Raw genomic sequence first — 19914 nt, 5'->3', positions numbered from 1 at the left:
GTTATTGAAAGATAGGACTGAGAAAGAGGTGAACATAATATCCACTCCAGTTTGTTCCCAGGCACATATTCTTTCACATTGATTAGGCGACTTATTTACTCTCTGTCTGGAAATCTTTCTTCCGTTTTGGTAACACTAAGAAGCTGATTTCAACACGTTGGTAAGATTATCCAAATTTCAGATTCTCTGTTGCAGGTCTTTTGTGAACAATATCCTCCTGGCCCTCGGCCAGCCTTCCTGCTCAGAGTGTGCCCTCTTTATGACTAACACCAAAGTTTCTTCATTATTCTGAAAGGTTACAAATCTACATGACACTGGACCAATCCATATCCATGACTTTCAGGTTGAGGACAGAACTTCATTTATGGAGGAAAACATTGTTTTTAGAGGATCTCGGTTGATGGACTAATCAAAAGCTGCACGTATAACTTCAATATACATTAATAACGTCACTAAGTGACTTTAGAAATGGAATGGGGAACAAATTTACTTCTAACAGAAATTAAAACACAGATAACAATTTATAATTTTCTCAAAGAAGAAATCATAAAGATCTAAGGTGAAGTCACTCTCCACCCAGCTGTATGTGGTGCTGTAGGCTGTTGCGCATGGCTCTCATTTCATGTTGAGCTGGCCAGAGCTACACCAACCTAGAGACCTTGATTCTGATGCATTTCATACTTCAACTCATATTTGAGCCATTTAGAGTAATCTTAAGGAAATGGAATGCCAAACAACTTATTTTCACCTCCTACTTTTGTCTTCCTGGCACCCAAATCCCTATTCTGATTTAGGTTTGCCATCTACGGGGAGCTGGTATAACCTCCTCTGGTTACCTCTACAGAAATGACATGCCAGGTATTGTGCTAATCAGGTGTTCAGGGCAGATAAGAGGGACATGGCCCTGGCTCACAGATCCAGATTGTATAGTCTACTGGGGATAGTCAGACATTAAACCAATAATTACAGTAAAGTGTGATGAAACAATAAGAAGAGCATGTTTTTGCAAAGTAAACATTACCACGGTTCTCCCAAACACACTCAGATGTGGTTCAAGTCAATGTCCATGCTAACAACAGCTACTATTACTGCCAGCTCATTGTACTAGGACATTTCTGTGTGTGCTAAGATTTTTTTTACAAACATTATGATATTCAATCTTCATCATAAGCCTGGGAGATACGTATTACTATCCTCATTTTACAAATGAGGAAACTAAAGCTCTGGGAGATTAAATTACTTGTTCCTTCATGTCTCAGCCAAATAAATGGTAGACCCATGATTTAAAACCCATAACTGTGATTCCAAACCGAAGCTCTTAACTGTCACGCCATCATCCTTTTATGTACACTTTAAGTAAAAGATTTTATAAATAGAAAAAACCCAATCGATGCAACATATTTTAAGTTGTCATTTCAGAAAGATGGGAGTTTTCTCTCTCCCTGGCTCGTTAAGTTCTCAGTGGCTCAAGAGCTTCAGGGCACGGGATTTTTTAATGAATGCCCTCGGGCTGCCTTTTCTTCGGGCACAAAAAGAGGTGAGGATACCAATTAGAATCAGGGCATGTTGGAGCTGAAAAAGGAAAGAGCAGCCCCTCCCAAAACAAAGCAAGATCGGTTTTAACAAACGAAAGCACCTCATCCTTTTAAGATCCCCAGAGAAGTGAAGTGACCTTGCTGAAGGTCACAGAGCTAGAAGCCAGGTCTTCTGCCATCCTTCAATATTGTGTGTTTTTCAAACATAGTATCCTGCTCCTCATTTTAATCAAGACACATTTTCCAATTACCTTACAATAACTACGTAAGTTTTCTTTTTTTACAAAGTTTAAAATCCAGAAAGTACACTCATATATTATCAAATATAACATTTCAAAATTGAATTCTATTGGTCTAACATAAAACTTTTTATTCAATGCATTGTCTTATATTAAATACAATCCAAGATCTATATAACTGCATGAATTGATTTTATTTTTATATAAGTAAGTATTCTACAGCAATTATCTGCATTTCCCCAAAATACACCTCATTCTTTTGGGGCCCCAGTTATGTGGGGTGCCCGCTCATCCTGTGTGTCTCTGAGGCTGCCACAGTCCAGTCTTTCTTATGAGACGCTCAGCCTCCCCCTCTGCTGGGTTCTCTCCCACTCCCTGGCAGATGCCACAGTACTTCCTACCCGAGGCATCCAACAAGACTTGGAAAATAGTAGCAGGTGCCTCCCAAATGGTGGGCGAAAGTAGGATGGAATAATTTAAATTATAAGTGTCTACTTATATATGGAAACTTCATAGAGAATTCTTACATTTAGGAAACCCAAAATAAAGACATTTGGTAGGGGGTACCTAAACAAAAAAACTGCTTTTCTGTGGCTAGATTATAATACACATACGCCCATTATCCTTCCATGTGCTGTGATTTTCATTAGGGTAGTTCAGAATTCTATAAGTTGCATATATTAATAACAGGTAACATTGATTGATTACCTACCATGTGTCGCTGTGGTGGATGCTTTATAGACGTTTTCTTTTTATTTTCTAAAATGAACATGTTTCAAGGATTTTATTTAGCTCATTACCTAATTAGGGAAGCAGAAATATTAGGTCTGTGCAAAAGTAATTGCAGTTTTTGCTATTAAAAGTAATGACAAACACCGCAATTACTTTTGCACCAACCTAATATGTTACACATTGTCCAAAGGTAACTTCAGGAAACATATTTAGGCAATCAGGAATGCTGAATTTATAAATAGATATAAAACTGGTCTCTATATATGTATATATGTGTGTGTATATATATACATTTTAAAATTATGTATATATTTTATTCCTCCTATCTAACTGAAATTTCACATCTTTGGGCCAATATCTCCCCAATATTTTATCTTCTCTCATCCTCTTAACATTCAGAACAGGAAATACTACCTCTGTTATCCAGTCAAGGCAACTGCACTCTACCTAATATAACAGAAGAGGAGGACGAGGATTCAGCCAGGATCAGAGCTGAGTCATACTCCAAAACCTCACCTTTCTCCTCTCCGCCACCTGCCTCTCTAATAGTGTGTAAAGTGATCAGTGAGTGTCTACATAGGACTACTAATTCTTGAAAATTATTCACAGAAATTTAAAAACCATCCACAGTAGGACTAAATCTAATGTTGGCTACTCTTTGTTAGCCAAAGTAAACTGTAATGTAAAAGGAACATCTCATGGTCCCAAAGTCACATAGTTCAATTCAAAACCAAGTCTGTTGCTTAGCACCATCCATGCCACATTTCCATTCGTGTGTGGATAATTGGGGCGTTTGCTTGGCCGTAAGTGAGAAATGAGGCTCTGAGTCATAATAGTTAAAGTAGGCACAGTAACAGGTTTACATGCAGACTTTTAAGTCTGAATAAACTGACATCACAGAGAAGGCTGTGCTTCAAGATGGGAAATTCCTAAAATAACAAATACTGTCCTGAGATGCCTTAGGGCATGGCCAGTATTGCTAAGCTTGGGTCAAGAATCCGTGTGTGGATGTGGGTGTACATGGCTTTGTGTTGAGGTAAAAATATACAGATGGACTTGCAGCAAAAGCAGCTTGGGTCAATCAAAAGTATATCTGACATTTTATTCAGTCTTCAAGTAACCTACCTGAACATATTTTACAATCGAACCAAGAGTATCCAGTTGACAACTTTAAATTATTACTTATCTCTAACTCAATGGTATGACAGAGGTGACCAACAATTTTTAAATTACACAAGCCTTATTTATTTTATTATATATATATTTATTTATTTTTTGAGGCAGAGTCTCACTCCCTCTGTTGCTCAGGCTGGAGTGCTGTGGTGCAATCTTGGCTCACTGCAACCTCCACCCCCCGGGTTCAAGTGATTCTCCTGCCTCAGCCTCTTGAGTAGCTGGAACTATAAGCACCCGCCACCACGCCCAGCTCATTTTTGTATTTTTAAGTAGAGTCAGGGTTTCACCTTGTTGGCCAGTCTGGCCTTGAACTCCTGACCTCAAAGGATCCACCCACGTTGGCCTCCCAAAGTACTGGGATTACAGGCAGGAGCCACTGCACCCAGCCAAGCCTTATGGTTTCGTGTTAGGTCCCCTTCAAATGTGCCTTCTACTTGAGAGCCAAGTGTCTTAAAATGATTATCTCTTCTACTAGGTCTCCAACATTTCAACATACATTTCTCTGTGGCTAACTTAATAGACTACATAAGGTAATATACTATATATTAGTATACTCTGCATTAGGGTCAGTATCCCTAAAAATAGTAGCATTGAGTAAGTGTTTACTATGAACTACCATGATTCTAAACAGTTGAAGTATACTATCTCATTTAATCCTGACAACAGCCTCCTAGTATGTATTATCCTCATTCTACTGATGAGCGGCACTGGGCACAGAAAGGATAAGTAACTTCTTCAAAGTTACACAGCTAGAAAGTGACAAAGGGAAGGTTTACTCTCAGGCAGCCTGGATCCAGAGTCCTTATTCTTGAACAGTGTGCCATGCTGCCTCTCCCTGTTCCTTTAGGCGATCACCACAAGCATGCTCCGTCTTACCATTCTAGGAGAGATGCAGACAGGTAGACAGTCCTACACCACTGCGGATTTACCGTCCTTGCTGTAAGGGTCATGGAGCATGGGTCCTCTACAAGAGATTCCAAAGTGAGCAACACATCATTTCGACTTCTAGATGCTTGTGGTCTTGTTAAGGAGACCAGCCAATAAATGAGCAGGTGCAAACCACCCAGTAGGGTTAGGATGGAAGCAAGAGGTGGAAAAGGAACACCCAAAACAGGGACACCTCACCAAGAATGCAGGTTCTGAAGGTTGATCAGAGGTTAGCCAGGATGTGAAAAGGGGAGGAGCAATGGAGGTAAGAGCTGAATTACCAGAAAGCAGGGCACACTGGCAGAAATCATGATGTCACACACTAGTCAGTAAAAACAAAAGACAGTGCCAAATATTTAGTTCCCAAGCAGATTTTTACGTCATGCTAGCATAACAAAAAGCATCAAAGTAATTCTGGTGATCTTAGGTGGCCTACACTACTTCTGAACAAACTGAAACCACTGAATAACACTTTCTTAATATTCAACAGTTGAACTCTGTTTTGTTCTTACCACTTGGCACTTATCTGAAATCTCCTATCTGAGAATATGTGAGATTGCTACCAACATTAGTTCATCCTCCAAATAACCTCATGAATGGAGTAAACTTAAATAAACAAACATCCATAGTGTATTAAATTATAATAAGTATAGAAGAGAGAAATTAAATATCTTGACAAGGTCACCTGATGAGGTCAATATTCTTTTCATCCTCACCCAGAAAAATCTGTATAATCTAGAAATTTACTTCTTACATTGTCTAGTGTCCATTCAACTTGACAAGAATGAGATAATTTATCTGAAATAAGGTAGTTGTTCATACACAAATCAATAAATGTAATCCATCACATAAACAGAACCAACGACAAAAACCATACGATTATCTCAATAGATGCAAAAAAAGGCCTTTGACAAAATTCAACAGCTCTTCATGCTAAAAACTCTCAATAAACTAGGCATTGATGGAACGTATCTCAAAATAATAAGAGCTATTTATGACAAACCCACAGCCAATATCACACTGAATGGGCAAAAACTGGAAGCATTCCCTTTGAAAATCAGCACAAGACAAGGATGCCCTCTCTCACCACTCCTATTCAACATAGTGTTGGAAGTTCTGGCCAGGGCAATCAGGCAAGAGAAAGAAATGAAGGGTATTCAATTAGGAAAAGAGGAAGTCAAATTGTCCCTCTTTGCAGATGACATGATTGTATATTCAGAAAACCCCATCGTCTCAGTCCAAAATCTCCTTAAGCTGATAAGCAACTTCAGCAAAGTCTCAGGATACAAAATCAATGTGCAAAAATCACAAGCATTCCTATACACTGATAACAGACAAACAGATAGCCAAATCATGAGTAAACTCCCATTCACAATTGCTTCAAATAGAATAAAATACCTAGGAATCCAACTTACAAGGGATGTGAAGGACCTCTTCAAGGAGAGCTACAAACCACTGCTCAACAAAATAAAAGAGGACACAAACAAATGGAATAACATTCCATGCTCATGGATAGGAAGAATCAATATCATGAAAATGGCATACTGCTGACAGTAATTTACAGATTCAGTGCCATCCCCATCAAGCTACCAATAACTTTCTTCACAGAATTGGAAAAAACTAAAGTTCATATGAAACCAAAAAAGAGCCCTCATAGCCAAGACAATCCTAACCAAAAGAACAAAGCTGGAGGCATCACGCTACCTGACTTCAAACTATACTACAGGGCTACAGTAACCAAAACAGCATGGTATTGGTACCAAAACAGATATGTAGACAAATGGAACAGAATAGAGGCCTCAGAAATAACACCACACATCTACAACCACCTGATCTTTGACAAACCTGACAAAAACAAGAAATGGGGAAAGAATTCCCTATTTAATAAATGGTGCTGGGAAAACTGGCTAGCCATATGTAAAAGCTGAAACTGGATCCCTTCCTTACACCTTATACAAAAAGGTGTAATTAAGTCTTTAATCAAGATGGATTAAAGACTTAAATGTAAGACCTAAAACCATGAAAAGCCTAGAAGAAAACCTAGGCAATGCCATTCAGGACATAGGCATGGGCAAAGACTTCATGACTAAAACACCAAAAGCAAAGGCAACAAAAGCCAAAATAGACAAATAGGATCTAATTAAACTAAAGAGCTTCTGCACAGCAAAAGAAACTATCATCAGAGTGAACAGACAACCTACAGAATGGGAGAAAATTTTTGCAATCTACCCATCTGACAAAGGGCTAAATATCCAGAATCTACGAAGAACTTAAACAAATTTACAAGAAAAAAACAAACAACCCCATCAAAAAGTGGGCAAAGGATATGAACAGACACTTCTCAAAAGAAGACATGTATGCAGCCAACAGACACATGAAAAAATGCTCATCATCACTGGTCATCAGAGAAATGCAAATCAAAACCACAATGAGATACCATCTCACACCAGTTAGGATGGCAATCATTAAAAAGTCAGGAAACAACAGATGCTGGAGAGGATGTGGAGAAATAGGAATGCTTTTACACTGTTGGTGGGAGTGTAAATTGGTTCAAACATTGTGGAAGACAATGTGGCAATTCCTCAAGGATCTAGAACTAGAAATACCATTTGACCCAGCCATCCCATTACTGGGTATATACCCAAAGGATTATAAATCATGCTACTATAAAGACACACGCACATGTATGTATGGCAGCACTATTCACAATGGCAAAGAGTTGGAACCAATCCAAATGTCCATCAATGAGAGACTGGATTAAGAAAATGTGGCACATATAGACCATGGAATACCATGCAGCCATAAAAAAGAATGAGTTCATGTCCTTGGCAGGGACATGGATGAAGCTGGAAACCATTCTCAGAAAACTATCACAAGGACAGAAAACCAAACACCACATGTTCTCACTGATAAGTGGTAACTGAACAATGAGAATACATAGACACAGGGCGGGGAACATCACACATTGGGGCCTGTCGGGGGTGGGGGGCTTGGGGAGGGATAGCATTAGGAGAAATACCTAATATAAATGACGAGTTGATGGGTACAGCAAGCCAACATGACACATGTATACCTATGTAACAAACCTGCATGTTGTGCACATGTACCCTAGAACTTAAATAATAATAAAAAAAGCAAGCAGGTAGTTGTTTATTTCTAACTACTAAATAGCCACAATGGTGAAAAGATTTTATCTATATAAAGCTTAAATCCTAAAGTAGAAACCAAATACATGCCAGGAATGAGAAGTGTGACATGATTTTGAAAAGTCTGGAAATAAAAAAGCCTAGAGGATGATAAGAACCCAACACAAGAATATCTGGGCCAAAATATTAACAGTAAATCTCATATACAAAAAAAAAAAAAAAGAATAAGTCTAAGATAACAATTCTGTTCTACTTCCTCAGCCAGAGCAATCAGTTAAGTCATATAACTTTGCATGATTTGAAAAGGAGTTTCTTAATGTTGATCAATTCTTATTTGCAATAGTTTATCTAAGAAAACAAAGCAGGACATTCAGAAAGCTAGTGGTTTGGACAATAAAACAATAGTGGGAATAACATAATTAAATTTCAACATCCTGGTATGGTGAATCATGCTAAGGAGTACCTATTACTACAAGCTTGTAGGAGATTTTTTTTTTTTCCAGATTTGTTAGGTTTTGTTTTAATAAGGAGGAAGTTAGTTTGACACAGCCTAAAGGGAAGAGTTGAAAAACAGTTTTCAAGGCTCTGCAAGAGCTCATGCTGGAGTCATCAAACATAGTCATAGCTCGAATGAAAGAAAGCAAAACAAAAGGGAAAAACAGGGAAATAGCAGAACACGATCAACCTCTTTACAGATTGCAGTTCTGTCAAATGATTGTAGGTTGGAAGAAAAATCTTCCCAAATATGTGGTGGAAAAGGAAGGGCTTTTAGAGGAAGTAGCCACTGAACATAAAGTGCAATACGGCCTGTTGTGTGCCTGCTGCAATCTTTACTCCAATGCCATGCAAGAAGCCACTCATTTTTTCCTCATCAACGAAGCTCCCTGCTGAGTTCCTTGCATATAGCAGGAATGTAGCGGGAACTTGGTTCATGAGCTTAGTTGTGTTTTCCTAACTTGGGCAAGCAAGATGTGCCTTATATAGAGTTGTCCTGGAAATCTACAAAGAAGATCCAATGAACACAGCATACAAATCTGAAGGAAAAACAACAGCAGCAGCAAAAAAAAGAACAACAAAACCGTGCTCTGAGATCTAAACTGTTTTCGAAAGTGTTAGGGTTTGAGTATTGGAGAGCAAGTATTTGCTCACCAGAAATGTAAACTAGAACATGTGGCAAGTAGCTGTCTCTCACTGCGCTTCCTGAGGGCCCAAACACACATGCTCCTGCAGGGAGAGATGGTATTTAGTGGCAGCTAGTTTTTGTAAGATTCACGTAAGATAATAATGGGAAGAAGAGAGCTTTCTTGCTCCATCCTCTCGAAGGCTCCCTCTATCCACTGAGACAACAATTATCTCTGCTAATTCTGAAAGGACTAGGTCTACAGACAAGAATTTCACTTCTAGGTACTGTGCTAGGCAAAGAAGATAGGGTTGTATAGACGTTTTCTGACCTCAAGGAACTTAATTATCATGCCAGCTGATTAAGACACCAAAGACATAGTCAGAACATTCCTACAGTGGCATCCTCCACATCCCAGCCCATCTAGGGCTGGCCCTGCCACAAGCTTTGATTCTACAACGTATTCCTCTCTAAGTTCACGTACAAGGAAAACCAGAAGCATCAATTATCAAATTCCAGCAAATGCTAGCCAAAGAAGTGCTATCCCTAGAATAAGCCGAAATAAAATATTGCTTTAAAGATGACATTTCAGACCTAGGAAATCGGTTCATTTTGTGCTGGTAGCCAATTTACAGCTTATTCATCTTCCCAGTTTTTATCCCCTCTACTAGAAGGTATTGATAAAGGGAAACCAAATGAAGTCATGTTAATTTATTAGTTTTTATACAAGTATGTTTTGTTTAAATGAGGTGTGAGTTCTTGTGGGTGTCGTGTCATTTTTATGCCTCTTTTCTATCATTGTAGGTAATTAGAATCTGATGGTATCTACAATTCTCAGGCCTTGATAATTCCTTGATCCAGCTGGATTTTGTTGAAATCATGGAGGACCTTTCTTTGTGAAAGTCACTGCAGGGAAAACAGAGATGAAGGAGAGAAAGCCCCAATCTCAAAGAGTCAACTCATTCTCAATATCAGGTTTTTTATAGTCTATATTTTCTATAGACCTTGATGCAAAGGGCCTGTTATTTGTAAATATTACCAATGGATAAGCAGTGCTGTTTTTCATGACCCCTGGTTCTTGTGCTTTTACTTACATTAGGTAAATTGGCGAATTGTAGATGTTATATATTTAAGCCACCTCAGAAAAGAGCTAATAAAGGCATCTATGAAGATAAGCCACATCTTACATACTATACAGAATTAAAAAACAATCTTCATAATAGTTAATATAACACAATAAAAGCTAATACAAGGTGTTTGCTCTGTGCCAATCATATATATATATATATGTATATATCTCCCCTAACTCTCACAGCAATTCCGCGAGAGGGGTACTATTATTATCTTTGTTTTACAGACGAGAATACAGACAGACAGAGAGAGAGAGAGAGAGTAGGCAGAGATGGAAAGAGAAATTCCGAGAAGCTAATGATGGTGGAATAGCTCAATGTAGCACTAAGAGGTTGAAAAAGAGGAAAACCTCTCACAGCACCTAATTACTGAACTGAGTTTAATCAAAATCTGAAAAGAGAGTAAGAAATTCCAATGGCACTACACTGAATTAGGTGACTGAGCTATAGCAAGCACAGAAAACAGTCACACAAAGATAGCCTTAAGTTATTGTTTGTACACAAATTAGCCTTGACTATTTGAGGAAAGATTCCAATGATTGTTAAGATTTAGACAAAGATATCCTTAATAATTGTCAGGAAAAGAAAACCAGTAATACAGGAAAGATAATGTAGAAGAGTGAGCAATGTGTTTAATAAAATAAACCATGAGAAACACAGGTTTGTTGCATATTTATGATATCAAACCCTAAAATAAAAATGTATCATTTAAATATAATTATTTCATTTAAATATTAAAATATTTCTAAGCTTCAGAAATATAGCCTCGGTTTTCATTTCAACGTTTGCAGCCATGTACATCTGTGCAAATCTCATTTGAAAGATAAGTCAGGAGAAAATTAATAAATCAGAATATGTTTTTGTATCATAGGCAAGGGATAAAAAAGTTATATTGGGGTCTAAAACATTTGTTTTTGTTTCCCATTTAATAACATTTCTGAATAAAAACGATTTTTAAATGTCTAGAAAAGGCTGGGCATGGCTGCTCATGCCTGTAATCCCAGTACTTTGGGAGGCTGAGGCAGGAGGATCATTGAAGATCGAGAGCTGGAGACAACCCTGTGCAACATAGCAAGACCTGTCTCCATTAAAACGTGGAAAAATTATCCGGGGCCAGGCGCAGTGCCTCATGCCTGTAATCCCAGCATTCTGGGAGGCCGAGGCAGGCAGATCACCTGAGGTCAGGAGTTTCGAGACCAGCCTGGCCAAAATGGCGAAGCCCTGTCCCTACTAAAAATACAAAAAATTTAGCTGGGCGTGGTGGTGCGTGCCTGTAATCTCAGCTACTAAGGAGGCTGAGGCAAGAGAATCGCTTGACCCCAGAAGATGGAGGTTGCAGTGAGCCGAGATCGCACCACTGCACTCCAGCTTGGGCAACAACAGCAATAACTCCATCTCAAAAAAAAAAAAAAAAGTTTCCAGTTGTGGTGGCACATACATGTCCCAGCTACTCAGGAGGCTGAGGTGGGAGGATCACTTGAGTGCAGGAGTGCAAGGCTGCAGTGAACTATGATCACACCACCGCACTCCAGCCTGAGTGACAGAAAGAGGCCCTATCTCTTTTTTTTTTTTTTTTTTTTGAGACGGAGTCTTGCTCTGTCGCCCAGGCTGGAGTGCAGTGGCGCAATCTCGGCTCACTGCAAGCTCCGCCTCCCGGGTTCACGTCATTCTCCTGCCTCAGCCTCCCGAGTAGCTGGGACTACAGGCGCCCGCCGCTGCGCCCGGCTAATTTTTTTCTATTTTTAGTAGAGACGGAGTTTCACCATGGTCTCGATCTCCTGACCTTGTGATCCGCCCGCCTCGGCCTCCCAAAGTGCTGGGATTACAGGCGTGAGCCACCTTTTTTTTTAAAAAAAAAAAAAAAAAAAAAAAAAAAAAGAATGAAAGTTGATGAACAGTATATATAGAATATTGTCACAAAAATTACAAAATAGTAGATATTATAAATCATGCATTTTAGGAGCCAGTGTTCTGAAGTTCAACTGCCTGGTTTGAATCACAGTTCAATCAGCCTATTAGTTTGGTCCAAGTTCCCTTGAACACATTACTTGGCCTCTTTCCTCAATTTAAAGAAAGAGTACCAAGAGGACCTATTTAATAAGGGTATAAGGTTGTTTTAAGAATAAAATAAAATAACATAATAAAATAATATTTGCAGTGCTCTGCTTGGCTCCTGGTGGAGACTCAACAGGCACTAGCTATTATTTTCATTATATTTCATGATATAAGCATTTACTATTTATGCATAAGGTACACTTAAGACAGAACTAGAAAATCAATTTCCTGAAGATTCCTAAAACCACTAGAAAAAAAGTAAAGCCCAGCTGACCAGCTATTTCAGTAATATACTCCTTAAAAATTCTATAAAATTTGACCTGAAGTCTAAAATAAAATTACCAGCCTCATTGATAGCAATACACACACACATATATATATGTGAGGCTTCCTAAAGAGGGATGTGAGATATACTCTTAGGCAAGACAAAATATTTAATATATTAATTCTGATTTGGTATCCCTGGGGTTTTCCCAATCCAAAGAAATAAGCTTAGGGAAACTATAAAAAGCAATAGCCCACAGTTTAAAAACAACACCAACAAGCAAACTGATCTGTTAATTCCAAAGCATTCATCTGCAAGACCGACCAACCATATTTGGGTAAAGGTGCCGTGCTCCTACAACATTTTTCAAAAACCTTGCATCATGTACAGTTTCTTTATAAAGGCTTATTAGGTGGAGCTTGTTAAGACAGTAGTTAATACAGCAAATTTAAAAGACCCAGAAACTATCTTCTGGCAAATATCATTTTGAGTGGGCAGCAATCGAGACAAGTTTTAATTTTCTATTCGCACGCCGCATCATTCTTTCCTCCCCATCTGACACCTTTCACTTTTCCTCTACTTGACCTCAGTTTCATGATGTACAGCCGATGATGAAGTTTATAGTTCTAAATTTGATGCCTTGAACTGTTTAGAGACAAGACACTGCAACACTAGCAAAGTAATTAAATGTATGTTTTGTGTATGTGGCATATAACACAATCTTGAATGATGTCATCGGTTACCATTTATCAGTATGTCTTACTTTCAAAAGTCATGTAGGAAATTCATGTCTCTTGGTTGAGAATATTAATTTATATACATTTCCTGTGAGCTGGAAACAGACGGAGAGGAGTACTTACTTTTGCTCAACAAAGAGAGGATCAAAGAATTCCGTCGTGATTTTGTTTGCATATAGGGAACAGCCGGTCATGGAGCACAGCCCTAACAAGTATCAGAGGGAAAGCACTATGGTTAGTGTGATTTCATTCACATCATCAATTACCTTGCTTGGAAGAAAGTTACTATTTACCTGACAGTATGAAGACAATCCCAGCCAAACAAGCAATTTTAGCTTTGGCTTTATCGGAGCCTCCGACTTTGGTACACTTCATGCCAAAGAGTGCAAATATGGAACCAAAGAAGCCCAGGCTGACAGCAGCGATCATAAGTCCTCTACATGCCTGGATATAACCTGCAATTAGAGTAGGTCATTTATGTTACATAAAGCATGTGGCTGTCCAGGGAGAAATCCTCATTTTACATTGTCATTCTGGATGTTTGTTTTCCAAAAAGATAACTGTAATGGTGAAAACATGTGGCAAGACAAGCAAGAAAGGAAAGCAAGTTAATCTGCAGGGAGTGCCTATTCTAGGTCACACACTGTGAAGTGCAGTTTATGCGGAATCCTCAGGACAGATCTCTGAGTGTTATTTCCATATGCACTGATGAGGAAACTGAGGCACACAAAGGTTATGTGACTTAAGAGGTGAGTTAGAAAGTAGCAGACATGGATTCCATCCCACATCAGACTACAAGTTCCATATAATATTGCCTTGTACTGTGAAAAAACATCATCTGCCACCATCACAACTCTGTAGCTCCTCCGCTCATTGGACCTTAAAAATGTGTTTTAATGGTTTTGACATTATCAAATGATAAGATTTATAACTGGGCAGCAGAAAGAGCTCCAAAGGGTCAAACCTTCCAATATTAGTGGAAGGTTATTAATAGGAGACTAACTGGAATATCATCATGAACCATGGGGGGGTGTCTAAGGGAATATTTTAGTGAAGTACTATTATTTTCAGGGCATATATAATAAAACTGGGTTTTAAAAAGCACTATTTTGTAGAAGAGTCATTTATAGTGATTAAGTCAACTGTTCTCCTATAAATGAATGCCTTTAAAGTACCCTAAAAAGTATGTTCTGCAAGTTCGTTTGTTCATCCTTCCTGTGTTATTCTTTTTCTTAGTCACGTATTTTTATTTGCACAGCCACGGTACGGGGTAAACTTTAGTGTGGCTTTTGTCCAGGTTTTCACATTAACAGGGTTTAAACTAATAAGCTTTTACCACATAAGTCATTTTCATTTCAGCCTGAAACAATGCCATATTTCAATCTAAAATAGTGATAGTAGCACATACTGGGTGTAAGTAAATATTTGCTAAGCAAATGAACATATATACCTACATCAGATTTACATTTGGAATTAAACTTTTTAACTGGAAAAAACCTCTCATGTGCCAATATATGACGAGTCATTTATTAGTGATGTTCAAGCAAAGCCACAATAAATAATAATTCCAAGATCATGATAATCATGAATTTAGGGAGTACATACTAGTGGCCTCCAGTTCAGTTTCTTCTTTTTCTTTTCTTTTTTTAAAGACAAGATCTTACTTTTGTCACCCAGGCTGGAGTGCAGTGGCATCATCATAGCTCACTGCAGCCTCCAATTCCTGGGTTCAAGAGATCCTCCTGCCTTAGCCTTCTGAGTAGCTGAAACCATAGGCGCTTGCCACCACCTGTGGCTAATTTTTAATTTTTTTTCTAGAGACAGGGTCTCGCTATAATGCCCAGATTAGTCTCAAATTCCTGGCTTCAAGTGATTCTCTTGCCTCAGCCTCCCAAAATGCTGGGATTAGAGGCATGAGCCACCGCACCTGGCCCCAGTCTGTTTCTTTGGAAAAGAATGAAATTGAAGTTTTAATCCTATTCCTTGGACCCGTTTTTTAAGAGCTGCTCTACTTAATTGTAAACACTTTAGACTCCCACAGATGCAGACTGCAAGGACAGTCACCTTCTATTGTGTAGTGTGAACTATTTCCATACAAAAAACAATTTCACTAACACCGTGGCTATCAAAAACAGCAAAACAAACTTATTTTTAGGAAAACAGGATAATGAAGGCTTCTTTCATAGCAAACATTGTGCTGCAGGGCTATTTGGGTCTCCACTGCCAAATGCTGAACCAGCTCTATTTTAAACTTCAGTCCTCAAGTTCCCCAGCCAGAGCCCAGACAGCAGGTAGAGGCAAGACAGAGAGGGGAAGCCTGTCAGTCCCTTACAAGATTCAAGAGAGCCTGCGAGGACAACCCAGACTGGTTCATCACTTGCCACCAGGGCTACTCGGACAGTGTGGTTTCACTCTTTTTGTGAAATTCATTTTAATCTCTGGTTTTGAGGTTTTATAACTGACTCTGACTGCAGTCATTAAATAAACAAAAAATGGGGGACTCATCTATTTATATATACTCCCAGGAAACATTAGCATGTACCCTAATTTGCATTTCCTTTAGTTATCTTCCATGCTTTGTTAACAGAAAGTGCAAGTTGTCAGGAATTTACCAAAGGTTAAATTCGACAGTCTGGTCATTGAGAACGCGGAATGCATTTCCCAGATGATAAACAGTGGGTAGAATCCCAGGCCAACCAATTTGATTCTTAATACAACAGGGAAAATAACAGTAGTCTTTAAACTTTATGTAATCACCACTCATAATATTTGTCCCAAGTTTCTCACTCTGAGATGCCCTGTCTCAGCCCTGGTATTGGCAGCAGGACCTGCTTTGGTCTCTTGACACAAGCATGAGAGGAGAAGTGGGCAGTGCAGATTCTGATCTGGTCAGGTCCTTCTTTTGTGCCAACCAGAACCTGGATTTGGAAAGTGAGGTACCTTTCTCCAGCATGAACAGTAGCAATAACTTGCTAATTTTGCGCATGCACAAAGACGGCAATTTACAAGGACAATCATTGGCCAGATTTTCTGAAATGGAGAGCAAAGAGCTGGAGATAAACTCCCCTGCCAACCATAAATGTAATGGAGTTGCTCGTAAGCCTGAGATTTGTAAATTCTCCATGTTCTAAGGCTACCAGTCCTTACAGCACCCACAGATCAGAGCCAAGATGATTCCAACAAACCCTTTCAGAGTTCATCTTTTGCAAAGCAGACCTCTACAGCCTTGCTTTTTAACCGTTCCTGAGGGCAAAACTTACAAGTAACACCAGCAGGAGAAGTGGTAGTAAAAACCTAGTCAAGGAGGCCATTATTTTTGACAGGTCTAATTTACTGACACTGTTAATAGCTAATGAACACATTAAGGTGCTGAGGCATGAACATATTTATTTAGAAGTTCTCTGAAGTATAATTTATAGTTAGTTCTCCGGGGAGAAATAGCAAGCATTCCCACTAGCAAAAATAGATGGCATCCACTAAAAACAAACTGGCTGAAAATTATTCTCAGCTGAAGTTCAAGTGGTACTTTGAAAGGAGTATGGGTTAACAATAAACAGAAATCACAAGCTCATTCAACTGTGAAATTTTCAAATAGTAAAATACAGCGACTTTAAATTAATGAACTCTGTTGGAGGAAACCTTCAAGGTGTTCCTTAAAAGTTAAGTGTTTTCCAAATTATGTGTACTTTATTTTCAATTGCAAATCAGCAAAAAACGAAAACATCCACTTGGTGGAGACAGTTTGCTAATAGCACCTGTGCTAGTTGATGCATTTTTTTTTTTTTTTTTTTTTTTTAGGGGGGAAAAAAAGAATGTGCTTTTATTTTCCTGGTAGCTTTGTGTACTTCTGCAAATCCTTTGAGAGAACAGTGGTATGAGGAGGGCAGGAACTCTAAAGTTTCACCTCTCGTGCTTCTGTTTACCCGAGGTATGCCCTTGGTTATAGGACCTAATCTGTCTGAGGCTCAGTTCTCTCATCTGTAAAACAGGGATAGCAGCACCTCCTTCACAGGATGAATAATATGGGTGTCTGCTGAGTAGTATGAAAGTCATCAAAGCATCCCTTCATATTATAATACTACAATGGATTCTAAGCAGAAATTAGAGCTGGGTTCTTAACATGGCATAACATTAAATCTAGACATATAGCTTTGCTAGGCCTCATTTTCCTTATAAGGAAAACAAGTGGCAATGATACCCCTAGGGAAGGGGAATCAGAGATTTCTTTATATAAGAAATTTAGGGCTGGGCGTGTGGCTCACGCCTGTAATCCCAGCATTTTGAGAGGCAGAGTCGGGCAGATCACTTGAGGTCAGGAGTTCAAGACCAGCCTGGCCAACATGGTGAAACACTGTCTCTACTAAAAATACAAAAATCAGCCAGGTGTGGCAGTGGGTGCCCGTAATCCCAGCTACTCAGGAGGCTGAGGCAGGAGAATCACTTGAACCCGGGAGGCGGAGGTTGCAGTGAGCGGAGATCATGGCATAGCACTCTGTCGTAGGGGACAGAGTGAAACTTTGTCTCAAAAAAAAAAAAGGAATTCAGAATAATGACCTCATCATTTGACTCCAAGAGTTCTTCCACCTAACACAAGATAGGCAAGAGTCACGAGCCTTCTCTCTCTCTTCCTGGATCGTCTTCCCAATCTAGAGCTCATGCCTGGGTTTAAGGGCAGGGCTGTTCTACTCAGGTCACCATGGCAACTTTCTCCAAAGGCAATGTCAGGACCAGCACCCACCAGATACGGCTGCCCTGGGAATGCAAGGTAGAGAGGACGAACAGAGGGGCCCTACCCTGGAAGCCTCCACTTGCAGATGGGGGAATCAACTCTCCTCCACAGGAAAACACAGTTGCGTGATTTAACCCTCCAAAATGTTATTCTGAGAGATGCAGAAAAGTAAGTTTGTTTTGCGGTAAGAAATGCCCTCTTAAGCCACAGATGGCAAAGTCATCAAAAAACAGGCTGATACATATGATTCTATTACAAATTTCAAAGTCCTGTACGAGAAAAGGCACCACAAATTTAAAAGACAAACAATGGTGTGAAATTGCAACCTGCATCACAAATCAAGGACTGAACAAATCATCAAAACCACAAAGAAACAACAGAACCATGGGCCAAAGATATGGACGCCAATTCACAAAAGAGAAAAAAACAAATGATCAGTAAATATATAATAAGATGGGTTTTGACCATTTTTATAACCCGTGATTTTGACCATGGCAATAAGGGAAATTCCAACTAAAGTGATAACAAGATGGCCACGCGTAGTGGCACACACCTGTAATCCCAGCACTTTGGAAGGCCAAGGAGGGTAGACGACCTGAGGTCAGGAGTTCGCGATCAGCCTGACTAACATGGTGATACCCTGTCTCTACTAAATACAAAAAAAATTAGCCGGGCATGGTGGCACATGCCTGTAATCCCAGCTAGTTGGGAGGCTGAGACAGGAGAATTACTTGCACCTGGGAGGCAGAGGTTGCAGTCAGCTGAGATTGTGCCATTGCACTCCAGCCTAGGCAACAAGAGCAAAACTCCATCTCAAACAAACAAACAACAACAACAAAAAAAACCGACAACAAAAACTGGATTAACAGAGTGGTGAGAATGTGGAGAAGCAGGTACTTTCATACACTGTCAGTGGAAAGTAATTTGACAGTATGAACTGAATATTAAAATGCACGTGTATTCTACTGCTCTTACAAAACCATTTCTCAGTGGAATGGAGTCTACAGAAATACACACACATACAAAGAGGTGAATATAAAGATTTTCAGTAAAGCACCACCAACAAAGAAAAGTTGGAAAAGGTCCAATGCCTACAATGGATCCATGGTTAACTGAGCCATTTTATGCAGTCTAATGAATATACCATACATCGGTTACACAGAGTCACTTCTATTAACTACTGACTTGGAAAAATATATTAATTTTAAAGTGTTGTACAACAGTAGGTAGTGTCATGCCATTTATGTTTTTAAAAGTCATTTTTTAGTCACATGAGCACACAGGAAGACCATTTTGCAAGTTGGATGGCATATGAATGTCACTCCTCTCTGCTCTCCTCCCAGCTAACCAGGACAACTATTCCTACTTCCTCTTCACTCCCTGATCTGCCCCCAAACAGGTCTGGTACCACCTCCACTCTCACTGCAGACATGTAAGAGAAAACTTTATTATTCTGCACTTAATAATATTCATAGAGCATTTATTTCCTTCTCTCCTTTGTCCCCCGGCTGTCCTACAGAAGGAAGCATACCTATCTGGCACCATCTCAGGGAACAATAGAAGAGTATTACAACAGAAGAGTGTTCAGAGGACAGTAACATATTGCTGACTATAAACCACAGAAACAAGAGAATGCCTGTTCATCTACCTGGATGCGTGCTCTACAAACCACAGAAAACTCACCGGTAATGCTGGCGGAATAAACACTGTTCTGGCTGCCTATTTTACCCAACAGGACACGGACCCGAGGGCCACCCTTCTAAAACTAGATGCGTATTCCTTATACGGAGTGTTCCATCAAATACCACGTTGAGCAACAGTTTGCTTTTCGTGGCAAACCCCATCTTAGAGGAATCAATTATTTTCTTTCATTTACACAGCTGTGTAAACAAAAACTGCAAGTGCGGTAATAAAAGAAAAAGAAACACCTGAAATCTAGAAATACGTAATGTAAATAACTCCTCAAGTTTCTGCCGGGATCCGTTTGCTGTAAAATCCTGGAAGCAAAGAGCCTAGAACTTGGGCAATCACTGGGACCGGGCTGACATCGGCTGTTGTCTTGAAACGCAACAGAGCCAGAGTTCTGTGTGAATATCCACCAGCTGCTACCAGCATAAGGCCTA

The 19914-nt window shown here is 39.4% G+C and overlaps 1 protein-coding gene across 4 annotated transcripts in view; it reads right to left on the bottom strand.

Annotated features, from left to right (window-relative positions):
- Positions 1–19914, bottom strand: part of CLDN10 (claudin 10) — a 124124-nt gene that overhangs the window by 4667 nt on the left and 99543 nt on the right. For 3 of the 4 annotated variants that reach the window (XM_017951359.3, XM_017951360.3, XM_003913999.4), the window contains exons 2-3: positions 13356–13517; positions 13186–13267 (exon numbers count right to left, since the gene is read on the bottom strand). In XM_017951359.3, coding sequence (XP_017806848.1) covers positions 13186–13267; positions 13356–13517 — 244 coding nt within the window. Of the gene's footprint in view, positions 1–8255; positions 9782–13185; positions 13268–13355; positions 13518–19914 lie in introns of those variants that run through there. The other variant, XM_017951361.3, reaches the window with a different exon arrangement.

This window comes from Papio anubis, chromosome 15 (genome assembly GCF_008728515.1).
Source record: "Papio anubis isolate 15944 chromosome 15, Panubis1.0, whole genome shotgun sequence".
In the NCBI taxonomy this organism is placed as follows: Eukaryota; Metazoa; Chordata; class Mammalia; order Primates; family Cercopithecidae; genus Papio; species Papio anubis.
The sequence above is the reverse complement of the archived record's forward strand: the minus strand, read 5'-3'. Positions and strand labels throughout refer to the sequence as shown.